General features: G+C 32.3%; 2 protein-coding genes across 2 annotated transcripts; one reads left to right on the forward strand and one right to left on the reverse strand.

Annotated features, from left to right (window-relative positions):
* The first annotated feature begins 3470 nt into the window (after window positions 1-3470).
* On the forward strand, window positions 3471-8908 carry LOC116773531 (UBX domain-containing protein 6). Its single transcript, XM_032666006.2, has 9 exons — window positions 3471-3613; window positions 3835-4165; window positions 4234-4361; window positions 5043-5184; window positions 5624-5718; window positions 5932-6085; window positions 6667-6824; window positions 7065-7194; window positions 7875-8908. Exons 2-9 carry the CDS (start codon window positions 3917-3919, stop codon window positions 8148-8150), a joined length of 1332 nt encoding a protein of 443 aa, XP_032521897.2. The 5' UTR covers window positions 3471-3613; window positions 3835-3916; the 3' UTR covers window positions 8151-8908.
* A 308-nt stretch (window positions 8909-9216) lies between these two features.
* LOC116773558 (structural maintenance of chromosomes protein 4) lies at window positions 9217-26387 on the reverse strand. The gene is made up of 24 exons (XM_061528817.1): window positions 25985-26387; window positions 25726-25917; window positions 25360-25536; window positions 24827-24931; window positions 24514-24701; window positions 24075-24215; window positions 23578-23746; window positions 23214-23326; window positions 22577-22789; window positions 21901-22023; window positions 21553-21670; window positions 20786-20988; window positions 20295-20479; window positions 19439-19565; window positions 19123-19264; window positions 18221-18349; window positions 17613-17770; window positions 17390-17528; window positions 11465-11644; window positions 11003-11182; window positions 10753-10882; window positions 10237-10354; window positions 9658-9841; window positions 9217-9411 (listed from the first exon to the last, which is right to left on the reverse strand). Exons 1-24 carry the CDS (start codon window positions 26258-26260, stop codon window positions 9250-9252), a joined length of 3852 nt encoding a protein of 1283 aa, XP_061384801.1. The 5' UTR covers window positions 26261-26387; the 3' UTR covers window positions 9217-9249.
* Between the last annotated feature and the right edge of the window lie 112 nt (window positions 26388-26499).

Consider the following 26499-nt stretch of genomic DNA (forward strand, 5'->3'; position numbering starts at 1 on the left):
ATACTGTTTGTTTACTGAAGCAGTTTAAAGCCAATATTACTGTTGTCAAAACAACAAAAAGTATATTTCTCCAGGATATTGACTATCCTGTAAATAGCTTTAAATAGAATAGCTGGTAAAAACAGTATTTTTAAAAAGTGCAATAAATAAGAATATAAAAATAATTCTAGATCCAGATGGGCTCCATAACTAAATCAAGAAAGTTGTGCCACTATTTTTCCAGAAAGTTCAGCTAATATTTTTCCAGAAAGTTCTGCTAATATTTGACATTCTTTTGTTTCCACGATCGTAAAGTTACGATAACTATGTATTACCTATGTTCCTTGGTATATTTTTGAATTACATGAACATGTATTTTTTTATAGGCACCCGTTTCTTAAAAAAGAGATCATATGTGTGAAAAATCCTTGACAGAAATATTAAAAAAAGAAACGTGAGAGGTTTCAAGGGACACCCGGATGGTACGAAGTTCCTTTCGATTAATTAGTGAAGGAATTATTATAAGATTAAAGTTATAATAATATTTTTTTATTATTAGCAAATATAAACTTAATCAGTAAGCTCAATTTTAGTAGTAATTAACTTGTGGTAACTGAAGTAGGAAACATAATATGTTTCGAAATCTATTTTATTCAAAAGTTTTGAAAAAAACTGCATCAATCGTAGTATTATATTGTTGGTGGTTATATAGTATTGTGTTGTTGATCCTGCTGAATTATTGTTTAAACTTAAATAAAATTCTTCCTTTAGAAACTCTAGCAATAATTTTGATTTTTCATTACTAAAGTTCATGTTAAAAATCACTAGCCAAAATGAATGGAAGTTTATCTGAATATTTTTTTTTTTATTATGTACAAAAATCTGTATACACTGAACAAAAATATTTGTCACGACACCACACTGTTCAATGCGAAATAGAAACACGAAACAAAAATAACTGGCTTGCTTTCTGTAAACAGGAGAGAGAGATAGAGAGAGACAGGCAGAGAAACACGGTCCATCTAGCCCCCTTTCACAACGCGCGATAAGGAACTTCGTTCCAAAAACAGTGTTAAAATAAAATTTTGAAGAACATGCAATTATAAATACGTGAAAGTAACAAAGAAACGTCTTCCACTGCTATTTTAAGTCTTAAAACTTATAATGAAAAAAGCATATAGTTACGACAATTAACAGCTAGTTAAAATTTAAATATATTAAGCAAACAAATAATGTGGTTAATACTTCTACGCTTTTTTTATTTACATTTCCCTAATTGAGCTTTCAATAAATATTTTTTTACCAGCATGTTGCGTGTCCTAATATGAGGAAGACCTGGCCAATTGCTTATCTTTGTACACTGTAAGACAACATATTTGATGAACTGACACGGATGGGGTAACCCTATAACGATTTCCCCGCAATCTCCAGATCAAGCTTTCACTGGCGCAGTGAGTATGACCATGTTGTTGGTTTTAATTACATGGGCTCATTAAGCTTTGATACTCCATATTTAATATTTCTATTTATTTACTATTCACACTCACAAAATTATGAGTCGAAAAATAAAGTAAGTTAAAATAACGGCAACACTTCATCTGTCCTAAAGATGCAGCTTACCTCACATTCTCAGTATAAATTCGATTATAACTTTCTGCATCTGCTAGCAGCCTCTCATTTACCCCGAAAAACCCCAAATTTTCAACACTTTGAATGATTGTGGGTTCAATCGTCGGGTAAAATAATTTATGTCTGGTTGTACCTAACCCACAACTGTCACCGGGAGACGACTTGCTGTTTTGAACATATCACTGAAAATGAGGCTGCTGATGTCGCACTACTTCAGCCTTTATTATTGCTGATCTTTGTTAGGGCCTTCGTTGACCACCATGCCTTTTTCATATAACCTGGCAGACAACATTGATGATGTTGAGAATGACTACTAGGTCTCAAAGTCCTCGAATATATATGATAGGTACAAGATTTAATGTTCTGGCCAAGGCTTGGTGAAGGATATGTCATACAGAGGACATATACCGTTCACCTTGGCTGATGATGAATCACACTATCCTACCACTTACTACTAGTATGAGATTAACGTAATCAGTCGTCACAGCCACAAAATAAAGCAGATTTAGTATCAAAAAACATTAGGACCTGGTGAGATAAAGGAGAGATATCTGTAGATAATTTGTTGCTAACCTGGAATACCTTTTAAAGTTGCACAATATTTCAAGCAATTTACAAAACTGGAAAAAAGCTAAGAATATAAGCAATAGATGAAGCGGAGTTTAAATTAAAAACAAATAAAACCTAATAAGGATAAGTGTACTTTAAACGATACTTTCCGGATTTATATCTTTTTAAAAATGGTGCAATAATTTTCTTATAATTATGGTGTAATAGTAGATATGCAAATTTGTGTTATTAAAGTGTTTTTATTAAATTGTTAGGGATAACTTCTAGGCTAAAGATACATCTTACGTAATTTTTAAGATAGTAACCATTTTAAACTAGCATAAATCTAAAAACCTTCACTTCTAAACGCAAATAAAAGTTGTACATGATGCCATAACGGTAAATATAATAGCAAAATCGCGTGCTTTAATCCATCAAACTCATTCAAGCGTATTTCAATATAAACATACATCTTAATTCTTTAAATACTACCTATGTAAAGACATATTTTTTTGATTGATGGTTTATTGTTTCAAGGTTAATTCCATATAGTACATTGAAAATTGCAAGATCTGAAAAAAATAGAAAAATATATATTATGTATTTACATATTATATAGCTATTTTGGCTTAGATTACAATGTAACAAGAGACATACATTTATTATTTGAATCGAAAAGTATTTATAGTTATCGAAGATGCAATTGCTCATTATTTCACCTTATCGTAATTCTGGAGTGCCTCTCATACAATGTTGGGCATTTCTGCAAGAATAGTCTTATTATACTTTTTAATTATTTTCCAAATGCTTATTACTTAATAATTTTCTTTATAGATAAAGAAATACATGTTAACGTTTTATAAAAAAAGTTTGATTCTAATAGGTCGTTTATTCTTTATAAACGAAACTTGAAACGAATGTGTGAACATAAAAAGTAATCTGAGATGGCGTTAAATATAGAATATATTTTTATAAGAAGAATAATTCTTACGTCTATCTGTGCCCTATGACATTTCAAGTTAAACGATTATCAACTGTCAGTGTCATTTCATCTACAATCAAATATCAATCATATTGGTCGTGAGATTACGATGATTGAAGCCAATATTTTCATTTGAATATTCATAATTACATGTTATGTCCATGTTCGAAAACGCAATATTTAATTCCACTCTTTACGAAGCTCTGTACCTTCAGATTGAAGGTACTTTAGGCTTCGCTAGAGATTTCTTCCATTCTTGCGTGTCATCTCTACCTTTAGAAAATTTGCCGAAAACAATCGTTAATATCGGCGAGCTATCTTTATACGAAGAGATAGCTGAAATATTTTACTTCAACGAGTTCCAGTGTTTATTGTTGAAGACGTTTTCCTTAATTCTTTTGTTTACATTACTATTGATTTTCATTTCTTGGAGGGTGTACGGCAATCGTATATCCGAACGGTTTATGAGGCCGGGTGAGTTTCTAATATTTGTGCTGTACAATTTGCCTAATAAAAACAAAAGCAAATTATAACAAAAAATTGCAGTGTCCATAAATTTAACGTGCAAAAATTTTACAACGATCTTTTCTAAGATTCATAACTTTACGTCATCTCTAATAGTATTGATCCGGTATTACTTCGTGTTCCAATATATTGCGCCATAATATATCCTAATCTTTTATGTTTACATACAGCCACATCAGCTACAATAGAACAACTGAAAGAAAGTGTATCAAAGTTAAAATTGCCAAAAGAACACACGCCTAGAATATAACAATGGCTGACAAAATAAAGAAGTTTTTTCAAAAGAAAAAAATTGATGCTAAGTTCAAGTTAGCTGGACCCGGGCATAAATTAACTGAATCATCTCAATCAAGCCAGTCTTCTTTTTATAAAAAAGAAGTTCCTACAGTAAAAAGATCAGGGCTGTCAGAGGAAAGTAAAGTAGCAGCCGATGCTGCATTGGCAAGATTACAACAAAAAAGAGACAACCCTTCCTTTAACACATCTTTGGCTGCTATAAAGGTATAAAAGTTTTTTGTAACAATATAGTTAGCTTCTTATAAATAATATTGTGTTCTTACATCTTCAAGGCTCAAGTGAAGAAAGAATTGGAGAATGAAGTAGCATCTTCTTCAAAAGAACCAATTCAAGTGAAAGAAACTACTGAAGGAAATGTAGACGTTCCTAAAAACTTGGCCGCGTCTGGTGTATACTTTAAGTGAGTAGACAATAACATCATCATTGTACTTCTAAACATTACTGACATACATAAATGTATACAAACTTAGCACCAACAACTAGAAAATTATATTTTTAGTTGTCAGTATATTTTATATCTGTGATTTCATCTATATGAACTGGCCGCCTTCATTTGTAAAAAAAAATATAAATAATGCGCACTTATATATAATATGTACAGTTACCACTTGGCAGAGCCACATACAGTCTTGATTTCATACAAAATACTATTTTGTGACCCACATGGAACTACACAGAATTTGGATATAAATTATTTCTGATGTGTTATTTCGGCACCTAAACTACATTACAGGAAAATTTCATTAAAATCTGACCAAAAATGTTCAGTAATTGTCAGTTAACTCCAATTCTTGAGGCCAAATTCTCTCTAGATTTTTCACATCCCAATCGCAAGAGCCCTTTTTAACTCTGAAGATTCATAGATTATATACATTATGAGAGCTCTGCTATACATCCTCATTGTTTCTAATTCTGTATTGATATTGGTGAAAATAGGCATCTTTTGATTCATAAAGATTTTCTACCAAAATATTACAAATTCATTGCAAATCATTACTAGATGAAAATAAATATTTTTCATTGTTTTATTAATATTATTAAGTGATTTTTAATCTTTAAAGTAATTAATGAATTATTTCAGATGTCCTATAATAAGCAATGATATTCTGTCTCGGGATGAATGGAAGAAAAATATTAAGACTTTTTTGTATGAACAATTGGAAGAAGAAAGAGGTCTTACTGCATGTCTTATAATACAGTCCTGTAATAGCAATAGAGAGAAGGTAACTTGCGAGAACTGTAACTATAATTGCTTTATTCTATAAAAAACTGTAGTTATAATTGCTTTATACTGTAAAAACTGTAGTTATAATTTGTGTATACTACAGAAAACTACATACACTTTCTATATACAGGACAAAACTGTAACTATAATTGCTTTATGCTATGAAAACTAGGTATTATTGGTAGTTATATCATGTTTTGTTATAGATATTGAAATTAAGTTAACAAATCGAAAATATTATTATAACAGATGAGAAGTTTAGATTAATTCCTATATTATTTATACTTAATGTGTCCTTAAAAAAAAAAAAACACTTCAATACAATGGTTTTAAAATTATTTATAATTTCAATTGATATTTCTGTGATTATGTGTATATTGAAAAAAATTACTTTTAAATGCAAATACAGTGAGACTAATATAATATTATATTTTCAGGTTGATATATGCGTGGAAACTCTATGCAAGTATTTAGAAAATATTGTGACACATCCCGATGATGAAAAGTATCAGAAGATTCGAATGAGCAACAGGTATTATTATAACATTTATATGATCTTTTCCATATTTTCTCGCAAACTATCTAGATCTTCATACCATAATTACTAGTCAAATGTAACAAAAATATAACATAAATAGCCACATTGAAGTACATTATAGTTGTTGTACATCAATAATAATTAAATATAAGCAAATTGTTTTTGAAGTGACATACAAATAATATAGTATTTTGAATAAATTTCCAGAGCATTTTGCGAAAGAGTCCAACCCATTGAAGGCTCGATGGAATTATTATTGGCAGCGGGTTTCATGCAAGAAAAACTTTTGAATAATGAAGGCAATGAAGAAAATTTTTTAGTTTTTAAAAAGGAAAATATTCCTTCAGTTGAAAGCTTGACTGTAAGTTAAACTATTTTTAAAAACCGACAAAAAAGAGGGTGTCATAATCTTATGACACCACTCTTTTCATCGGATTTTTTTAGATTGATGTTGATGTGTGTGTGTGTATGTGTATGTGTATGTGTGTATATCTGCCTGTGGAATGCCACTTTGAAACGGGTTCACCGATTTCAATGCAGTATTTTTTAATTTGAAAACTTGCTCAGTGTTATTAAATATGATGTCAAGTATGCTGTAGGTAGGTCACTTTTTTATATCAGATTCTGTCATTCAGTCTTGCTATTTAGCACAATACACATATTATGAATGGAATAGTTGTATTGAATACAACACTGACTATATTTTGCTAAGTTATTAACAACCGTTAGGTCAAACAGTATAAGAGTATGGGTTCTTTTAAAAAATAAAGAAAAGCATTTTTGGTTTTGATAACTTGATTAAGAGCCTCGATCTTGTCATTGTAATTGTTGGATGCCAATAAATGTGTCAAAATTATACAATTATTTGGTTGAATTGAAAAAAAATTTAATTGCTAAAAAAATTCATATGTGTATATATATATATATATATATATATTTCAGATGTTGATAGATGCTCTACGTACATCGGAACCGATTCCATTGGAACTTGACAGGAATCTCCAAGTATTGTTACCTTCTCAAGCAGCCAATAAAGTACAATTACCGAGTTCATTCTACGCGCTTAGTCCAGAAGAAATTAAGAGAGAACAACAATTGAGGTAAATAATTATGTACTAGTTTCTATTTTAAGTAGAAAGGCATGGAATTTAATTATTTTTTATGAAATCATTCCCAGCATAGAATTGTCCCGTCTTTTTCTCGAATCTTTAGAACTTTTTCTACTACTTATTATTTCTATATACTTTGTTTCCGTAATATTTTCATAGACAGCGTTAGAGTACTTTATAAGTAAGTCAAATGACTATTTACTATTTTTGTATCTAATTATCGTATTTCAGAACCGAAGCCATGGAAAGAAGTCAAATGCTACGAACTAAAGCGATGAGGGAAAAGGACGAATTACGTGAAATGAGAAAATATAAATTTGCGATTATAAGAGTGCGTTTCCCTGACGGAATATTGTTGCAAGTGAGGCTTTTGATTATATATATGCCAATTATATTTAATACACATAATAAAAAACATTAATTAAAAAAAACTTTTTTATGGATAGCAATCAGTTGATTGAATTTTCCCAAAAAAGATTTCATTTCAGGGGATTAAAATCGAGTTTTTTTTATTACTGTAACATTAAAAATTACGTTTTAAATTAAGGTAACGTAAAAAAAAAAAATTGTAAATTATTAGTAAGCAAGATATGCCAGATACTACTTTTTAATTTCTAACTGCGTGTTAGTATGGATTACAATGTGAATGCAATCATTCAGATCTTAGATGCACGTTAAAGACTTAATACGATATTTATTTATTCCCTTCTTACTTTACTGTCACCGGCTGTAATGCGACATGCGATAGGGAGTAAAAAACTTTATTTAAAAAAAAGATTCAAGTTTCCGGTTAATTCGTTAAAGGCAATCAATGTGTCATGATTTTCTTATTTCTCTCTCATTACAAGCCGAACGGTATCTATATATAATTGTTTAAATTTTCAGTCACTAAAATTCTAAACATACTTTATCTTAAAAAATTAAAATTATTTGTGAGGACAGCTTATTTTCAATTTCTTAAGAAAATATTCATCTGTTGTGTTATGGTAAAATTTTTTTTACTTAATACATTAATTATATTAAAAATGATTTAAATTTCAGGGCACATTTTCGGTGTACGAGCGTTATAGTGAAATACATGAATTCGTTCAAGAAAATTTGGAACACAACGGCCTTCCGTTTATACTGAACACTCCAACCGGCCACAAGATAATATATGAAGAAGATGCGAATAAAACTCTTATAGATCTAAGACTTGTACCAACAACAATGCTCACATTCGCCTGGCACAGTTCAGTCATAGACGAAATCAATAACAGTCCTAATAAGGACGTTTATTTGAAACCGGAAGTCATGGTCCTCGTACAAGAAATTTGACTATATTCAAAGCAAATTTAACATGAAAATTAACGAATAAAAAAAATTTATGTTCCAATATTATTTTAATAAGATTTTTATATGCTTTAAGACTGCCTTCAATAAAATAACTGTTTAAAATGTCACTTAATATATACACATCTAGCTTGTTAGTAAGAAATGCCTTCACAATGAGACTCATATTAGCAATAATAATGTTTCTGGCAACAAATTTTATATGAACAATGAGGGAAAATTAAATAAATGTACAATGAAAATTGTTACAGAGTTTATAAGTAACTACAATAACCAGGTCGATAGATAATATAACGGCCATTGTTGATGTTATATGATAAATTTAAATAAACTTTAAAAAAAAAACGTCAAATAACCCGCTTATGGTAATTGTGATATTGAAACAATAAACTAGATTTTTAGCTGATTATTAGTGACACATTTTTATTAGAGAATATGTTTTTTTATTAATAAAGCACAACAATTCTTTCTCACACATTTTGCTTTTCAAATATTATTATGTACTTTTTTTTTATTTAAAAATATTCACGTTTTTTCTAATGTTCATTAGATTACTTCGATATTATTAATAGTAACATTCACAGCAATACAATACAATATAATACAAGCCTTAGGAAATGTTCAAAACGGCTTTACGAAGCTATTTTTGACATATATAAACAATATAATTTTTGTATTTGCCGTAAGTTATTTATATTTTTATGTATATGCGGTTAATGTAATAAATTTAACAATGTTAAAAATATTTTTATTTTTTACCTGAACTAATTTATATATTGAGTCGGACACGTGTTCTGTGTGACTTGCTTTTCGACTATTAAGAATATATTTTCATATAACCTTAAGGCTCATATTTTTTTATATACTTTTTTAAAAACAACAAATTTTATAAACATAAAACATTATAAATCATATGATTATTTGGAAACTAATAATAAATTCCTAACAATTTTACGATTAAACAAAATCTTGGTATGAAGATGATATATTTGATAACATCCAAGTTAGAATTTCGGCAAAATCATTATAAATATATAGGAATTAAACCACATTAATATAAAATTATTTATTAGTAACAAAAAAATCAAGCCATAACGTCTCTTACAGTTTGCTCGGGTAGTTTATTTTCTATGGTCACGGATTTAGTACAGTCCTCTGTCTTGTAAATACCCACCAGGCGATTGGAGACTTCAAACATATTGTACCGAAGGGATATTATAATGAACTGAGCGTTCTTTGTCCTTTCCTGGAAACGTTAGTTTGTATTTAAGAGCTAGTTACTTTTATCATGCTTATTATATATTAAATACCTAATAAAAACCGTATCTCTGATATATATTGAAGTTCCTTGCTCATCTAACATCAAGTAATTTCAAGTACACGTGAATGATTTTATAATTTCAACATTTACTTCTAACACAATGTTAAATTTAGTATTATTTTTTTATATATTTCTTATATAGTAATTTATTGATACATTAACAACACTTACTTTGATATAATTAGCGACTATAGAGACGTTTTTAAAGTCCAACGCCGCGTCTATTTCGTCCATAACATATAAAGGTGTGGGTTTGTAATAATGTAAAGCAAACACTAGTGCCAATGATGACAATGTTTTCTCACCACCGGACAGGTTTGATATGTTCTTCCACGATTTATTTGGGGGTCGAACGCTGAAAAATATAAAATGATATATATATATATATATATATATATATATTGTATGATACAACGAATATAAATTTTGATTTCAAATTGCATTTTAAGGTAAGAAATAGTGTTAGTAGGTATAAAACTGCCAAGATGAAATCCGAGCATAAAATCTAATACTGAATTATAAAATATAACTTTATGGTATAGTTATAAATTTTTTAAAGTATGTTAAGTGAGATAATCTCTGGTGTGAAGCAGACAATATATATTCGTTTTGCTAATAGATAACAAAATTTATAAATAAAACTTAATAAATAACACAATTTATGAATGGAACAAATAAATAACATAATTTGTAAAAAAAACTAATAAATAACAAAATGTATAAATATAGCCAAAAAATAACACAATGTACCTGAATATAATTCCTTCGGTGAAGGGATCCAAAGAGTCGACAAGCTCCAACTCCGCGTCTCCCCCCAGCGTTATCATCTGATACATTTCTTTTAATTTCGTTGTTATCGTGCTGAACCCTTAAAAATGAAACCAACACCGTTAACATATTAAGATTATATGTATTCTTAATAATTATTATTTATAAAAAAAAAATTATGCCGTATTTTATAATTCTAAACTATTATTTATATTCTGATATTAATTGGGAATTCTCATAATAGTGAACTAGCGCCCTCTGTGTGATTTTGTAACTTACCGTCACCTAAATGTGTCAACTTGAATATTATAAATAGGATGTAAGTGCGGGACTTGTGATTCTGTTACGAGTTGTGGAGAAATAAGTTTGTAGTGGAAATACTCTCTCAACTTATTTTTATACATAGAAATTTATTGTTTAAGTAACTTTAACTTTGATTAATATAATATTCTTATATAATAAATTGTATGTATATATATATATATATATAATTCATACCACATAAGAAATCAGTGGTCCGTTTCTTTTTCAGTTGATCATATAATGCTCTCATTTCATTTCTTTTGTTTGTTATGTCTTCTAGTTCGGAGGCTCGTTTCAAATAGAGTTCCTCTTTAGTACGGTAATCCTGTAATATATTACTCACATATTTTATATGTATTCTCTTATACTTTATTCCAATAAAATATGTATGCTGATTATTTTCATTAGCATACAAAAAAAAGTTCTTTAAACAATATATATATACCTGTATGGCTTGCAAATTAGGTTTATTGTCCCCTATCCTAGCTTTCTGGGCAGTTAGTCTATTTCTTAATTCATCCACCGACGTTTCATCCAACTCATTTGGAGTGTGCTTTTGTAAGGGCTGAGGGCGTTCTATACCCGGTATTTCTATTCCCGGATCTTCTAGCTTTAGTGACGTTAGCTGGAAAATATAAAATATTAAATATATATATATATTACCACGACTTTGTCCGTCTACAGTTAAGAATTTTTTCCAGCGATAGAAATGTCCATAGAAGGAATATAAGCCAACTAAATGGTAGAGTCATTTGTATATGTTACCTAAACGCACACAAAATACAACTGTTATAATTTGTTCATTGTTTTTCATTCAGGTTCATCAAAATTCAATCAATAGATTTTCCATTACAGAGATAATCAGTTACTTTACTGCTATATTATTATCCTTCCCAAACAAACAAACCTCTTTCTCCCACAACGGTATCTTTGTAGTACAATCTTGTACGGATTTTTCCATTTTGTTGACCGCATTATTTGCTTCCAATCTTTCACTTTTCATTTTATTTTCTTTGGATTGAAGTTTTGATATTTCTTGTCTAAGGCCAGAAAATTCGCTGGTACCTTCTGTTATTTGTTCTTCCAGCTGTTAAATAAAAATATGTATTTTATATAAATGCACCAATCCCAGTTTACTTATTCAGATAGAGATTATAAATCATTTTTAGTAATATTATAATTTAATAACTCACTTTTGTCTCAACTTTACTTACAAAAACACGTTCTTATATTTAAATCAAACTAATATTATTCGGATAAACTACGCGTGCTTTATTTTTGGTTAAAACTACATACTCCTGACGTTTAGGTTACTTTTCACCAACCGTAATCACGGGCAGACAAGATGTCAATGACACGACACGCGTAGTATACCCGAAAATATTAGTTTCATTTAAATGAATAAAACTCGCGAAAGTCTTACAACTCATTAAGTTCTTTTATTGTAAATAAAATAATCAATAATTAATTTCCAAACAGGTTTCTTTGAACTTCTTTGAATAGTATTTTTTTATTATTATTTAAATAGAAATAAACTTTCTAAAATAAAAGGTGCCTAAGTTATGCCTAACTACATCGGTATCGAATAGTGAGAGTTACGTCAAAATCAGTTCAGATATTTCAGAGCTTGAGTGGAACAAACAGACATACAGACAAACTATATATCTTGTAGACACAATATATATCTACATATATGCTTTTAACAATTGACCGTCTACTACAAATCAGTTGGTATAGTTACTTGCATTTTATGGTTTAAAACAATAAAATAATCTATCTGTTATACAAATATATATATATGTCGGAGCGTCAGAATTAATTATGATTTTATTTCCATTTTATTTTACAAATTATTACGAATTAGCTGGCAACGTCAAGCAGTTAGCTTGAGTGAGGTCACCCCGGTGTCGGTTTTGACGTTGGACAACTGACAGAGAAAAAAGGGAATGTCACCGACATTTTTGGAGTGGATGAACTCGCTGCGTTACCAACTAAATCTTGTTCCATCGTTCACTATGTCTGATAATGAGCTATCTTCTGATCCTCCGTTATCAGAAGTGGTATGTAACCGGAACGCCCCACGTGCTGGAAATACATCCGAAAGCGAAAAGTTATTGTTGTTACTGGAGCAGCAAAATAGAAACTTTCTGGCCATGCTAGAGGCCGTGAAGCATTCGCGATCTCCGAACGAACTTCGTCTTCCTGATTTTGATCCGGACCGACACAATGTGGACGGACGTGCTTAGATTGCAACAGCGGACACGTGCATTACTGACGGATGCCAACATGGCGCCCCGTTAATTATTGCGTTGAGTCGTGCAATGAAAGGAGACGAATCCACATGACTGTCGACTGTATCATTTCCAGGGATGACTGAGAAAATTTCAAGAAGCTTTTCAATGCAAGGTACGCAAGTCCTGAGACTGTGGCATCTTACCTTATTAATATGGCTGGAAGCAAAACAAAGAAAATGAATGTCTTGCTGCATATGGTGCTTCTTTGATGACCTTTATTATATCAAGGTGGAAAAACTTGACGATAGAACAGATCGCGGTAGCCACAGTTCTGGCACATATTTCGCAGTTCGCGCCTCGTATTCAACGATTATCCTGCAACTGCAAAAATGACTGCAACAAGAGCTTACAGCGGAGTCGTTTTAAAGAGAAGAGCTCCACCTAACAGTGACGTGCCAGATTTTAAGAGGATTCGCCCAGCTACAAGCCATGCAAGCATCAAGTGCTTTCACTGTGGGAAACTGGGCCATAAGTCTACTCAGTCCTTCTCGAGGAGGAATTTGAAGCCAAATGGAGACAATAACCAAACTCGCTTCAACAACTATAAGAAGCCTGCTGCAGAATACCTCTCCATCACTTGTTACTCCTGTCAAGGGCAAGGCCACTACTCATTCAGCTGCCCGAAGTGGAGGAGCAAGGGCGGAGGCAACGGTAGCAGCTTAGCTTCAACTATAGAGAAGCGGGTGGACCTGAGCAATATAGATGCGCCTACTGGATATATGTACCATAATCTCTTTAATTAAAGAATCTGTGTCTAGCAAATTTAGTGGTAGAAGATTGAATAGTATTATTAATATGACAGGCATAGGGCAAACATCTGTTAAATCAATGTTACAGATTTTGACTATTATTAAGATTGACGACATTACTTTAGAAATCCTATTTCATGTTTTACCCGACTATTGCCTTCAATATGACATAATGGTAGGACTTGAAAAATTATCTCAAAGCCTAACTGTCCACATGACTCATAACTGTTGAGTGTAGAGAAAACTTGTATTATCGAATCGTGTAGTGTTAGCGAGAATGAACAACTTTAATTTAATAATGATGTACCTTTAGAACATAGAGCAAAATTAATTGACATCTTGAAGTCTTTCGAAAAGTCGTTTATTACTGGTGTACCTATGACTCACGCCAACACCGACCCTATGACCATCAGGCTCATTGACCCCCACAAAACAGTAAGTTGTCGCCCTTATCGTTTAAGTCCTCAGGAGCGAAAAATTGTTAGGGAAAACATTAACCAATTAATTTGTTTTAATTAATTAATTGTTAGGGAAAAAGTTAACCAAATATTATTCGTCCTAGTTTTTCACCTTTCACCAGTATCCTTGGTCTCCTATTTTAGGCACCTTGTTGCGGGATTCTCACAGACAATGGCACCGTTATACGCGTTGACTTCGAGCTCTAATAGTAAACTAGATTGGAAGTCTGAGTATGAGGTGGTAAGGTAATAAATTATTTCCAAGCTACCACGGGAGCCGGTTTTTATGATCTACGATCCAGATCTACAGATCGAGTTGCATACTGATGCAAGTGCGGTTGGATACGTTTCGGTGCTTATGCAGAAAAAGCAGGTAAGCTGCATGCAGTTGCTTATTTTAGTAAGCGTACTACAGCCGCAGAGTCGAAATAGCATTCATACGAGTTGGAGACTCTACCGGTTGTAAACGCGGTTAAGCATTTGCGCTACTATCTACATGGTCGCAAGTTTATCGTACTAAGCGACTACAACTCCCTTCAGTGAACTTGCAAAAGGCTGGATTTGACGCTTCGAGTTCAGAGATAGTGGACATTTCTCCAGGACTTTGACTTTGATGTAATTCACATTGATGGTAAGCGTATGGCACATGCGGACTTCTTTTCACGAAACCCTCTTCCAGTCAAAGAAGCTCACACGCACCATTCACAGGTACAGTCAGAACAAATTACTATTACTGAGTTCACTAGTAATTGGCTGTTAGCAGAACAACAGCGTGGCGAAGAAATTAGTAAGTTGGTGAATGACCTTAAAGCTAAGAAGTTTGCCTGACGATATTGCAAAGACTCACGAGTTCAGATCGGGTGTCTTGTATCGCAAAATACAGCGTCGGGGTAAGTCCCGTTTCTTACCTATGAGGTGGTCAGTCATTAATGGTGTGCATGAGGGATTGGTGCATTTGGGATGGGAGAAGACCTTAGAGAAAGTGTACGAACTTTACTGGTTCTATAAGATGACCAAGTACGTGACAAAGTTCTGTGACAATTGCATCACATACAGAATTTCAAAGTCGCAATCTGGCAAAACACAGGCCAAGCTTCACTCCATCCCAAAGATAGCGATCCCTTGGCATACTTTACACATAGATGCCACTGGGAAGCTTATCGAAAAAAGTGATAGTAAGGAGTAGGTTTTTGTAGTTATCGTTGCTTTCACTAAGTTTGTTTTGCTCCACCATACCTTACACATCGATGCGACTAGTAGTATAAAAGCAGTTAAAACTAGAATCTCTTTGTTTGGTGCGCCTACACGAATCGTTGCAGACCAGGGCAGATGCTTTGCCAGCAAAGATTTTAAAGAGTACTGCGATTCTGCTAACATTAAACTACACCTTATTGCCGCTGGTAGTTCTCGGGCAAACGGGCAGATCGAACGTACAATGAGCACTCTTAAGAGGATGCTTACTGCCGCCGAGACTGGTAAACGGTCGTGGCAGGAAGCTTTGCCAGATGTACAACTAGCACTAAACTGTTCACAACACAGAGTCACGGGGTTAAGTCCTCTGGAATTGCTTATTGTCAAGGTTGTTAGGCCAGTAGATATTTTGTTAGCTAGTGATGTAGAGCCCGAAGTCGATCTGATTGTTGTACGAGATCAGGCAATAGAGAACATAACTAGAAATGCCCAGTATGATAAGATACGGTTTGATGATAGACTCCGTAGGATGCCTGGACCAGACTATGACGACTATGACTCTGACGATGACTTTGCTGTGCTATCTACTAGTTCTTGTTAAAACTGTAAAATTAGCGATATGTTATAATGTCGGATGCCGGGATGGTTGTCCAAGGCATGTTCGGACACCAGCACGGTTATCCATGTGTTGTCGGATGCTAAAAGGAGGTTGTCCATGGCTTGTTCGGACGCCGACCTGATAATCCTGATGTTGTCGGATGCTGTAAGGTTGTCCATGGCTTGTTCGGACGCCGTTCAGTTATCCTGGTATAATAACTTTATGTAAGGTTGTCCATGGCTTGTTCGGACACCGACCTGATTATCCTAATGTTGTCGGATGCTGTAAGGATGTCCATGGCTTGTTCGGACTCCGTTCAGTTATCCAGGTATAATAACTTTATGTGAGGTTGTCCATGGCTTGTTCGGACGCCGACCTGATTATCCTGATGTTGTCGGATGCTGTAAGGATGTCCATGGCTTGTTCGGACTCCGTTCAGTTATCCAGGTATAATAACTTTATGTGAGGTTGTCCATGGCTTGTTCGGACGCCGACCTGATTATCCTGATGTTGTCGGATGCTGTAAGGATGTCCATGGCTTGTTCGGACTCCGTTCAGTTATCCAGGTATAATAACTTTATGTGAGGTTGTCCATGGCTTGTTCGGACGCCGACCTGATTATCCTGATGTTGTCGGATGCTGTAAGGATGTCCATGGCTTGTTCGGACTCCGTTCAGTTATCCAGGTATAATAACTTTATGTGAGGTTGTCCATGGCTTGTTCGGACACCGACCTGATTATCCTGATGTTGTCGGATGCTGTAAGGATGTCCATGGCTTGTTCGGACTCCGTTCAGTTATCCAGGTATAATAACTTTATATGAGGTTGTCCATGGCTTGTTCAGACGCCGAATTTAGTACCCGCGTATATTATAATCGAAAATGATGTTCATTATTTGATTATTAGTATTCTGAATCATAGTTTACTTAAGTTAAATTTGATTGCTAATTTATGGTTGTACTTTGGTTGTTGTAATAATTTTGCTTTATAAAAGAGGATTAGTTGTTTTCTGTTTGCCATAAAATAATTAAGACTATTCCGAGTTCTTTATTTGTGCCAGGTTGGCCGAGTGGAAATTTTTATCTACTGCAGAACCTTTTCTATTTTCACACGAGGACGTGTGAGATGTCACGATGGCCGTGTCGGAGCGTCAGAATTAATTATGATTTTATTTCCATTTTATTTTACAAATTATTACGAATTAGCTGGCAACGTCAAGCAGTTAGCTTGAGTGAGGTCACCCCGGTGTCGGTTTTGACGTTGGACAACTGACAGAGAAAAAAGGGAATGTCACCGACATTTTTGGATTGGATGAACTCGCTGCGTTACCAACTAAATCTTGTTCCATCGTTCACTATGTCTGATAATGAGCTATCTTCTGATCCTCCGTTATATATATATATATATTTATATAGCAAAAACAAAACAAAATTGAGATAAAAAACACAAAGAAGGAGGCAATCGACAAACCTACTATATCTTAAAGGATTAATGTCGACTTAACCTGCAACCTTGCATATTACTTATATTCATTGTTCGTACCTCGTCAAAGTCCTTCTGTAGCTTAGCTGAGTCAAGCGTGAGTTGTTTCTTTTGATTGTTAAGATTTTCCAAATTCTTTTCCGTTTCCTTCAAATCGGTTTCCATTTGATTCAGTTTGTCTTTGGATTTCTTTGCGTTGCTATAAAATAAGGAAAAGTATACTGTCCCATAGTAATTTTACACGCACACACACACACATATATATATACAAAAAAATAAATACCGTATACTAGTACTAATGGCCACTCTTAGTTTAGTCATTTCACTTGATATTTTATTAATTTTATTCGTCAGTTCGTCGACATTTTTCTGCAGATCTCTTACTTTGTTACCAGCTACCAACGCTATTTGTGAGTCTACTCCGTGCACTTCTTTTTCTAGCTGTGATAATAAAAAAATGATATATATATATATATATGTGTGTATATATATATTAAAAAGAAATGAAAAAGCTTTTTAACATCTAATATGACATCAATAGCATAGATAGTTTTTGATCGCGACTTCCTCCGATCTTACTAACGACCTTGACGCAGAGGAATATGTACAGTATGTTCCAACAACTGACCATACATTTCTTAAAAAACTGACAGTAGTCCTATATAGCCTGTGTCACGTGACGTCATAATAAATACAACTTTGTTGTTTCTAACCGACCACAATGGTTTTTTTAATAAAGTATGTTTTTATAGGATATATAAGGTACAATACTGGAAAGTTGCAATAAAATCCGTTCAGTAGATTTTTGGTAAAAGTAGAACAAACATACATCACACTCCTAAACTAAAACTTTAACCATATCAATACAAATGAAACCCATTTCAACATTACCTCCCCCGCATTATATTTCGCTGTTTCCAGTTTCTCTTCCGCTCTCTTTAAATTTTCTTCCAATTTCGCTTTATGTCTCGCGTCGACTTTACTCGATGTTACTTTCGCTTCTTGTTGTTTTATTTGACTCTGTTTATATGGAAATGTATTGAGAACAATTTAAATAAACGTTAATCTTTACATACGCTACTGTATTTAGTATATATAGAACTAACCGTATCCAACAAATGATAACAAAAGGAGGTTTGACGCGGGCCTACCACACAATAATATTGCACAATTTAGTTGATTGTACAAAATTATTAGCAGTAGACAATATTTAACAAATGCGCAATCATTGAACAGAAGTTTGAGCGAGCTTAAATTTTATTGCGCAATATGTTTTGTACTGTTTAGAGTTAGTATTGCGCAATATGTTTTGTACTGTTTAGAGTTAGTATTGCGCAATATGTTTTGTACTGTTTAGAGTTAGTATTGCGCAATATGTTTTGTACTGTTTAGAGTTAGTATTGCGCAATATGTTTTGTACTGTTTAGAGTTAGTATTGCGCAATATGTTTTGTACTGTTTAGAGTTAGTATTGCGCAATATGTTTTGTACTGTTTAGAGTTAGTATTGCGCAATATTTTTTCAGTTCACTGTTTCGAGCGGTCGTGAGCGGTTCAGTCACGGGAATGGCTAGTCGATCTTATTGCTAAACATTATTGAAAGTTTGGATTCAAAGAGCGTATTCAATTTTATTGCACAATAAAAATATTGTACGCATGTAATTTAAAACTTACATGTTTTTAAACTGATTAAAACCACAAAAAATGGTCATTAAGTTATATCTAAAGTCAAAAAATATATCATTTTTTGACTTTAGATATAACTTAGAAAATATTATTCCATAGTATTTAATACCTTCAAAGCAGGAACTTGTTCGACCAAACTTTTAATTTCTATATCGAGCTTGTGAAGTGTCGTTTTTCCCTCCCTGGCATTTCTTTGCACATTCACAAACGCTTCTTCTAGATTCGACTGCTCGTTTCTTAATTCTGATAGACTGTTATGAAGAATATAGTTTTAATATATATTTTTTGTAACATAATATGTCAATGATTTTTAATGAAATATAGATAAAAAATATCAACAATATCATCATTGATTAATGAGTTTTTATTCTACGAGATTTCTAAGTATTAGTTTAAACGACTATAAGATTACATGAATATATTACCTTTGCTCCAAAGAAGCCAACTTCTGTTCCTTTTGTTTAACTAATTCCGGATTTTCATCTGTACTCTGTACCACTGAACTCGACATGCGACCGCGCATTGTTGTTCTACCACCACCGGACATTGTGCCTAAATACATAGACATGTGAGTCCAACGAGACAAGATAAATTTTGTCAACAAATACAAAATCGTCCACTGAATTATGGAAGGGGGGGGGGGAGAGGTAAAATTCAAATTCGACGCTATTACATAAAAATATTATACATAGTAAACAAAGCTATATATATTTTGATATCTTTCATTATTCAGCAACTTTGAATTTTAATAAAAAATATAACTATTGATTAAGCAACACAATACAAAAAAAATACGAATAATAAACATCAAAATCACGTGTTTTCTTATTACAATAATTTGTGATAAAGTTTATTCAGAGAGATTATTAATAATTGAATATTTCTCTTTATATAATACGTAATTATGGATTTTGTACACATAACACAAGTTGGCGCGTAAAAACTAGTGTTTAAAAATTATATGAGTTATGAATGAAGAACTGAAAACGCTCCGTATTTCGTTTATCTATAGAAATTTGTAGTAAGTATATTATAAAGCATTTTGAATCGTAATGAGATCTGACTTTCGCGAGTATTCATTGGGATGATACGAATATTTTTGAGGATGATTTTTAACCGCATACTCCCGACGTTTCGTTCACTTTGCAGGGATCGTGATCACGGGCAGACGAGGTGAGGATGTCGTCGGAGAATGAGAATAATTATAAATGCGTAGTAAATCCGAAAAAATATTAGTTTTATATCACTTTGGATCGATCAACTGGGAATCATTACACTAACCTGCTATCTCTATTACGTCTCCTTGGAGTGTGACGACTCTGTATCGAATGTTCCCGTAAGCGATCTTCGTCGCTTGTTCCAGACTCGAGGCTACCAAAGTGTCGCGTAAAGCGTAATAAAACGCCGGTAACACGCGGGAATCTTTCACGCGAACTAAGTCAAACAGCCGCGGCACGTTCTCCGGACTGAAATTAATATATCGGAAATTACCTTATGATATACATATGTATAATTCTATATTAAGTGACTATATGATTTTGAAATCATTCTTGTATCTCAATTTTCTTAATTCAAATTAATTTGGACGTTTACGACTTCTATGAAATTAAAAAAAATATATCCATTCGGTTTCTAGCAATTTTTATACATATATAAACATCAGAGAATAGTTATAGGCATATGTAAGCAATGATATATCGGTAGGACCATATCCGTTCTGAATAAATTCTTATAATTATTACAGCTCCACTTATTAATATATATATGCTTACTAAGTCGTCCTGCTCTCGCAATACTTGATGAGGTGTTGCTGCTTGTCGAGCGCTATGAACGTCGCTCGGCCCACGTCGTTGTGCTTTAGATATTCGACACACCGTTGGGCCGTTTCGACGCTATCAACAACTATGTTGTCCAAGGCCCCGCAACACGTCGATATGGCCACGTCGTATTTAGCATCGATTCCGCCGAGATCGCCCTGATAATAATGGATTATTTTTTTAAGTGAAATTTCTTATGCGACATTTAACAAGGTGGCGTTGAACGTTTAACGCTCCCGAGGTGGGGGGATAGAAAGGGACAGAACGAGAAAATGCGTAGCGCTCGAAAGCATGCGGGCAGTGCATTTTCTTGCAGGTAAAGTTTGTTTTAAAGAAACACTAAAAGTACCTTAAAAACCAATTTCTACCATTGCCTGTTTTCATTCTAACATTACAAAGTCCCACTTCATCGCCGCGGAGGGACTCCGCTCGCTATTATGATTATTATTATTAACACCAGTGAAAAAGTTACTTAGTAAAGTATCAAGTGTGTTAAATCTTATGATATGAGCTGTCTATCAGCGAAAGTCCCGTCGGAATAGGCCCAGCCGCTTTCGGAAAGAAGCGAAACAAACGGACAGAAAAATTGACGATAATTGTTAAATTGGTTGTTTTGGTATATGTTATATATATAAAACAGTAACGGAAGAGGTTATAATATACATTTATACATTAAATTGTGTATCACAGGAATAAATACACCAAAATTCCCTCAATCATACCAGTCTACCAAATATTCCTGGTAATCGTCCTTCCCTCTTTTCCTTCATCAGACAATCTAAAACTCTCCCTCTAGATCTGTTGGCGCTCATGGCTTGACGGGATTCCTCTAATTGTGCTCTGAAAGATAAAAGATAAAAAAGATAAGATATTTTTTAGACCACATAATAAAGATATCTCGAATCATCAAAGTTAGATAATTAATTTAATTTATAACTTTCTGTCTAGCAAAATTACTTACTTTTAAAGATAGTCAAATCAGTTTATTTAATAATTTTGTTATTAATTACTATCTAAATTCTAAAATATCAAGTAATTATTATTGGAACGAAAAACTATTGATAATTCACCTCAGACTCCTCGCTTCGTTTGATGCAGACATCTCTTCTTTCTTGATTTTCTGTAGTTTTGTCTGTATTTCTTTTACTTGTTGTTCTTGCATTGGTATAGTAGAGGAAAGATCTTCACGTAGACTGAAATATCATTAAAATATATATATATTTGTGTGTGTGTGTATAGATAAGGTATTTATATTTGTAACTCTTTCGCATCAAAACTAATGAAAATATTTTCATGAAATTTTACATTTATATGGCCTAGGTATTTAAATATAGCATAGACTATTTCTACCTGAATTCCTTGTAATGACAGTTGTATACGAAGACAGATTTTACTACAAATTGGTCAGAATATATATAGTTTTAACAAACTTAATACAGTCATCTCTGAGCGATACTTTGAAGTAAACTTGGACGAAGTTGCGAGTTAAAACTAGTCTTGATATTGCTTTAATAGTATGGTGTTACGATTTTTAGGTTGATAATGTGAATTAAGTCAAAAACGATCCAACATATTATAATAACAATTTCGTGATTTACTAATTAATTTTAACATTCAAAAAATCATTTATTTATAGTGTTGCTTCCTACAACGACATTCTCACTAAAAAACAAATTTACTCACTGGTTGTGTATAAAATTAATTTATTTAACGGCGACTTTAAATTATAAATATAAGTTGTCTTACGATTTTTTCTCTTCCAAATCGCTTTTGGCTTTCTCATACACTTCCTTCATTCTGTTAAATTTTTCGATTTCTTTCTGCTCTGTACTTAAATATATTTTGAGTTCGGACTCGGCTAACTTCGAGTTCTTATTGGCTTCGTCAACTATTTTCTTTAGGTCTATTAGCTTTGCTTGTAATTTGTCTTTTTGTTCTTGAAGACCTTGTGTTTTTGATCTAAAACCAATAATAATAATAATAATAAATTCATAAATTTTTTACTGGGAATTAAAATCAATACGTATTAATATGTCTTAAAAATTAAAGTATAATTTGATCTTAGTATGAGATTACAGTTGAAAATTTACAGTGGCGTGCACAACATTTTTTTTTTCAGACATTTTCTGCTAACCTAAACCAAATCTCTGTGCAGACCTCTTACCAATATTACTATATAAAAAGTAAGCAACCTAATAGTCTTGTTTTAATGAATTAATAAGTTAGATTAGAATAAGATTTACATACATATAACAAGACTTGAAACCCTATTAAGGACTGTAGAACAATAAAATGAATTTGTTAATATATACATATAATATTATGTTACACTTATAAAATAGTCAACGTGTATGTATATACATATATATGTATATATACTCACCTGACCCCAGCCATAACAGTTTGTAGCTCTTGCTCGGCATTAACTTTACTCTCTTTGTGCTTGTCCAATAACTTCTCACATTCCTCTATCTCGTGTTTATTTTTTTCTGGAATCTAAAGTTTAAATTATGATACTACATTTATAATCGGATACAATAAAATTATATGAAAATACATTTAATAACTTTTTTCATATAAACTATATAAACAAAGAGTTTCATTAATAATACAACCTTTTTGGTAATTTAATGTTATAAAAAAAACATATAACTTAATGTTCCAGAGATTACTGTTGACATACAAATAAACACACATTAATTGAATACAGAACCTACATATACAAACTCAGTTAAATATATACATACGAGTTCCAAGTCAATTAATTTCCCCTTCTCCTGTTCTATCAACTGTTCCAGATTTTTCCGCTTCTTGTTCGCCTGCGTCGTGTCGGCCTGTACGGTGACAGTTTTTTTCTTACATTGCGTCAACTTCTCTGATATATCGTCCTTTTGTTTTTGGAGTTGGTCATATTTTCTGTGAATTATTTATCAACGTATTAAATATTAGATAGTATTTTTTTGATCAGCAACATTATTATATATAGATTTTAAGACTTTGATCACGGTTGCTGCAAAGTAACTGAAACGTCGTGTGTGTGAAGTTTTTAAAATAATAAAACAATGCATAGTAACCGGAAAATCATAGGTTCATTTGAATGAATACTCGCGAGAGTTTTTGATCTCATTATATATAGATTTAAATAATGATTTGATTACAATACAATTTAACAAATTGTGTGTGTGTGTGAAATTATAAGTTTAAAGTAAAAATATATCATATCAAGCAAATATTATCATCTTACTGAGTGCCGTTCTTCAATTCCGTTGTTTTTTCATGTAGCTCATCTTTTATTCTCGCCAGTTTCTCATCGATCTTCGCCAAGACGTCTTTAAGTTCTTGCAATTCTTTTGTTTTGTTTTCAATTATTTTATTAGTTTCGTGGCTGTAACGGACAAATTTTTTTTATAAATGACATGACAAAACATTACGGAAAATTTCTTAGAAGTTGTAAAATATATATTAAAAAAACCATTGTAATATATAATTTACTTATAAAACGGTAGGTATTTTACACTAAATTAGGCCAACATAATAATATTGACTGAACAGGTTAATAAAATTGTATTTACTAGTATTGGTACTTGCCAGGTTTCGAACTCGCGCCCTCACGTATGAGAGGCGGGCCTTTAACCTACAGGCCACCATGACTATGATTATAGTAACATATCATAATATCTTACATATATTTCTGTAATAATGTATTCCTCGTCCTCAAGGCGGCGTTCGTTAGATTCATCAGTTCAACGGCCTCTCTCATAGGTTGTTCCAATTTATTTTTTTCTTGTTCAACCAATCTCACTCTATTTAATTTCTCTTTACGCATTTCGGTGTATTCTTCAACTTTATCTGATAGTTTTTCTATCGGTTCCTGAATAATAAAAATTTGCTATAAAAATAATTTTTAATTGACGTTCTCGCTAATAAACTGTACATATTTAAATAATAATATATATTTTCAAACAATCACTGTCATAAATGAATATGTTAATTTACCTTATATCTTGAGGTACCAATTATATCTTCCAAGTACTCGAGCATGCCAGATTCATGTTCTGTCAAACCCTTTGGCTTCATCATAGCAATTTGTTCCACTTCACCCTAAATAAAAATTATTATGTAAAAAGTTTTGACTATACTTTAATGAAGAATTTATTCGAACACTCGAATTTATGACGTTCAAAGCACTGATTTAGATTTGTTTTTCAATGTTCAGTGTTACTTCCAGTAATGTCCTACACTGTGGCTGAAGCCAGTTATAGTTTTCAAATAAGAGTTGATATTTAATTGTTGCCATTGCAAAATTACAATGGCTCAGTAATATAATTAATTATTATCAATCAAAAATAATTTTAAGGATTAAAGTATACTATAATTAGTACGGCACAGATGGCAACACTTGTAACAATATATATATATATATATATATACAAAACAGAAATCTAAATTTCATGTATGTATAATAAATATATATTCTAACAGTAAAATAATATTTTTTAAGAATATAATGAACATGCCACATATCATACCTGTAAAATAAGGAACCTGTTGTGGTCTAAATCTATTCCGTGGGACCTTAACATTTTAGCAACCTCTTTGAACTGGACTCGCTTTCCATTAAGAGTGTAATATGATGAATTATCTTTGGCCGCCGTTCTTGATACAACTATCTCACTATTAGGTACCACTGTGAAATCTTCACCTTCCTATTAACAAACATTTAAATTGATCAATAACAATTCTTAGTTAAATTTTATTAAGTTTGTTCTAAATTTCTCTTTGTATGTTTTAGAGTGTATGTTAATGAGTAATTAAAGAAATTTAAAAAAGGATATATATAAATATGGCATATATCTAGAAATTGCTCATATTGTATGCATTGAATAAATACATACCCCATCGATTATCTGACAGAAATGTACAGCAACACTAGCACTTGTTATATTTGGAAATTTACTAGAAGAGTGAATTAGAACTGAAATCTTCTTTGAACGGATTTTGGTAGCTCGATAGCCGAAAACAAATAGCATGGAATCAATGACATTGCTCTTCCCACTGCCATTTGGGCCTATGATGGCTGTAAAACTCTGAAATATAGATTCAAATTAGATTCCCGTTTAATCTTGAGAACAACCGGTATATAAAAAAAAATACCTTATGAAAAGGGCCTAATGATTGCACACCAGCGTAACTTTTAAAATTTTCATTTACTATATGCGTTATAATCAGCCTTGGGCCTGTTGAATCAAATGTTAGAGCCGGCTTAGCCGCTGGTGGTATATAAATATCACCTATCCGGATACCACCTTCCTCGTCATCGGATATATGATCTATTTCTCCATCATCATTAACATTTTGATCGCTTGTTGGTGACTGATTATCGTCAACTTCCATTGGTTCTTCACCTCTTTTTGTCTTGGTCTTTTGCATTATTATAATTTCACCAATTTAAATTATAATATGTGAAATTTATCAACTTCTACAATATCAGAAAAGTCATAAATACAGGAAATAATATTTGAAATTTGATTGTTTCGTTAACGCGGTTAGCGGTATACAAAACTTTGATTTTGACATAAATACAGACAACATAAACAATAAAGTTGACCTAAAAAAAATATGGGTAAAAATAATATGCTTCTTAAAAAATTCGACTGTAAACGTTATGA

The sequence above is a fragment of the Danaus plexippus genome, assembly GCF_018135715.1.
Source record: "Danaus plexippus chromosome 22 unlocalized genomic scaffold, MEX_DaPlex mxdp_33, whole genome shotgun sequence".
Lineage (NCBI taxonomy): Eukaryota > Metazoa > Arthropoda > Insecta > Lepidoptera > Nymphalidae > Danaus > Danaus plexippus.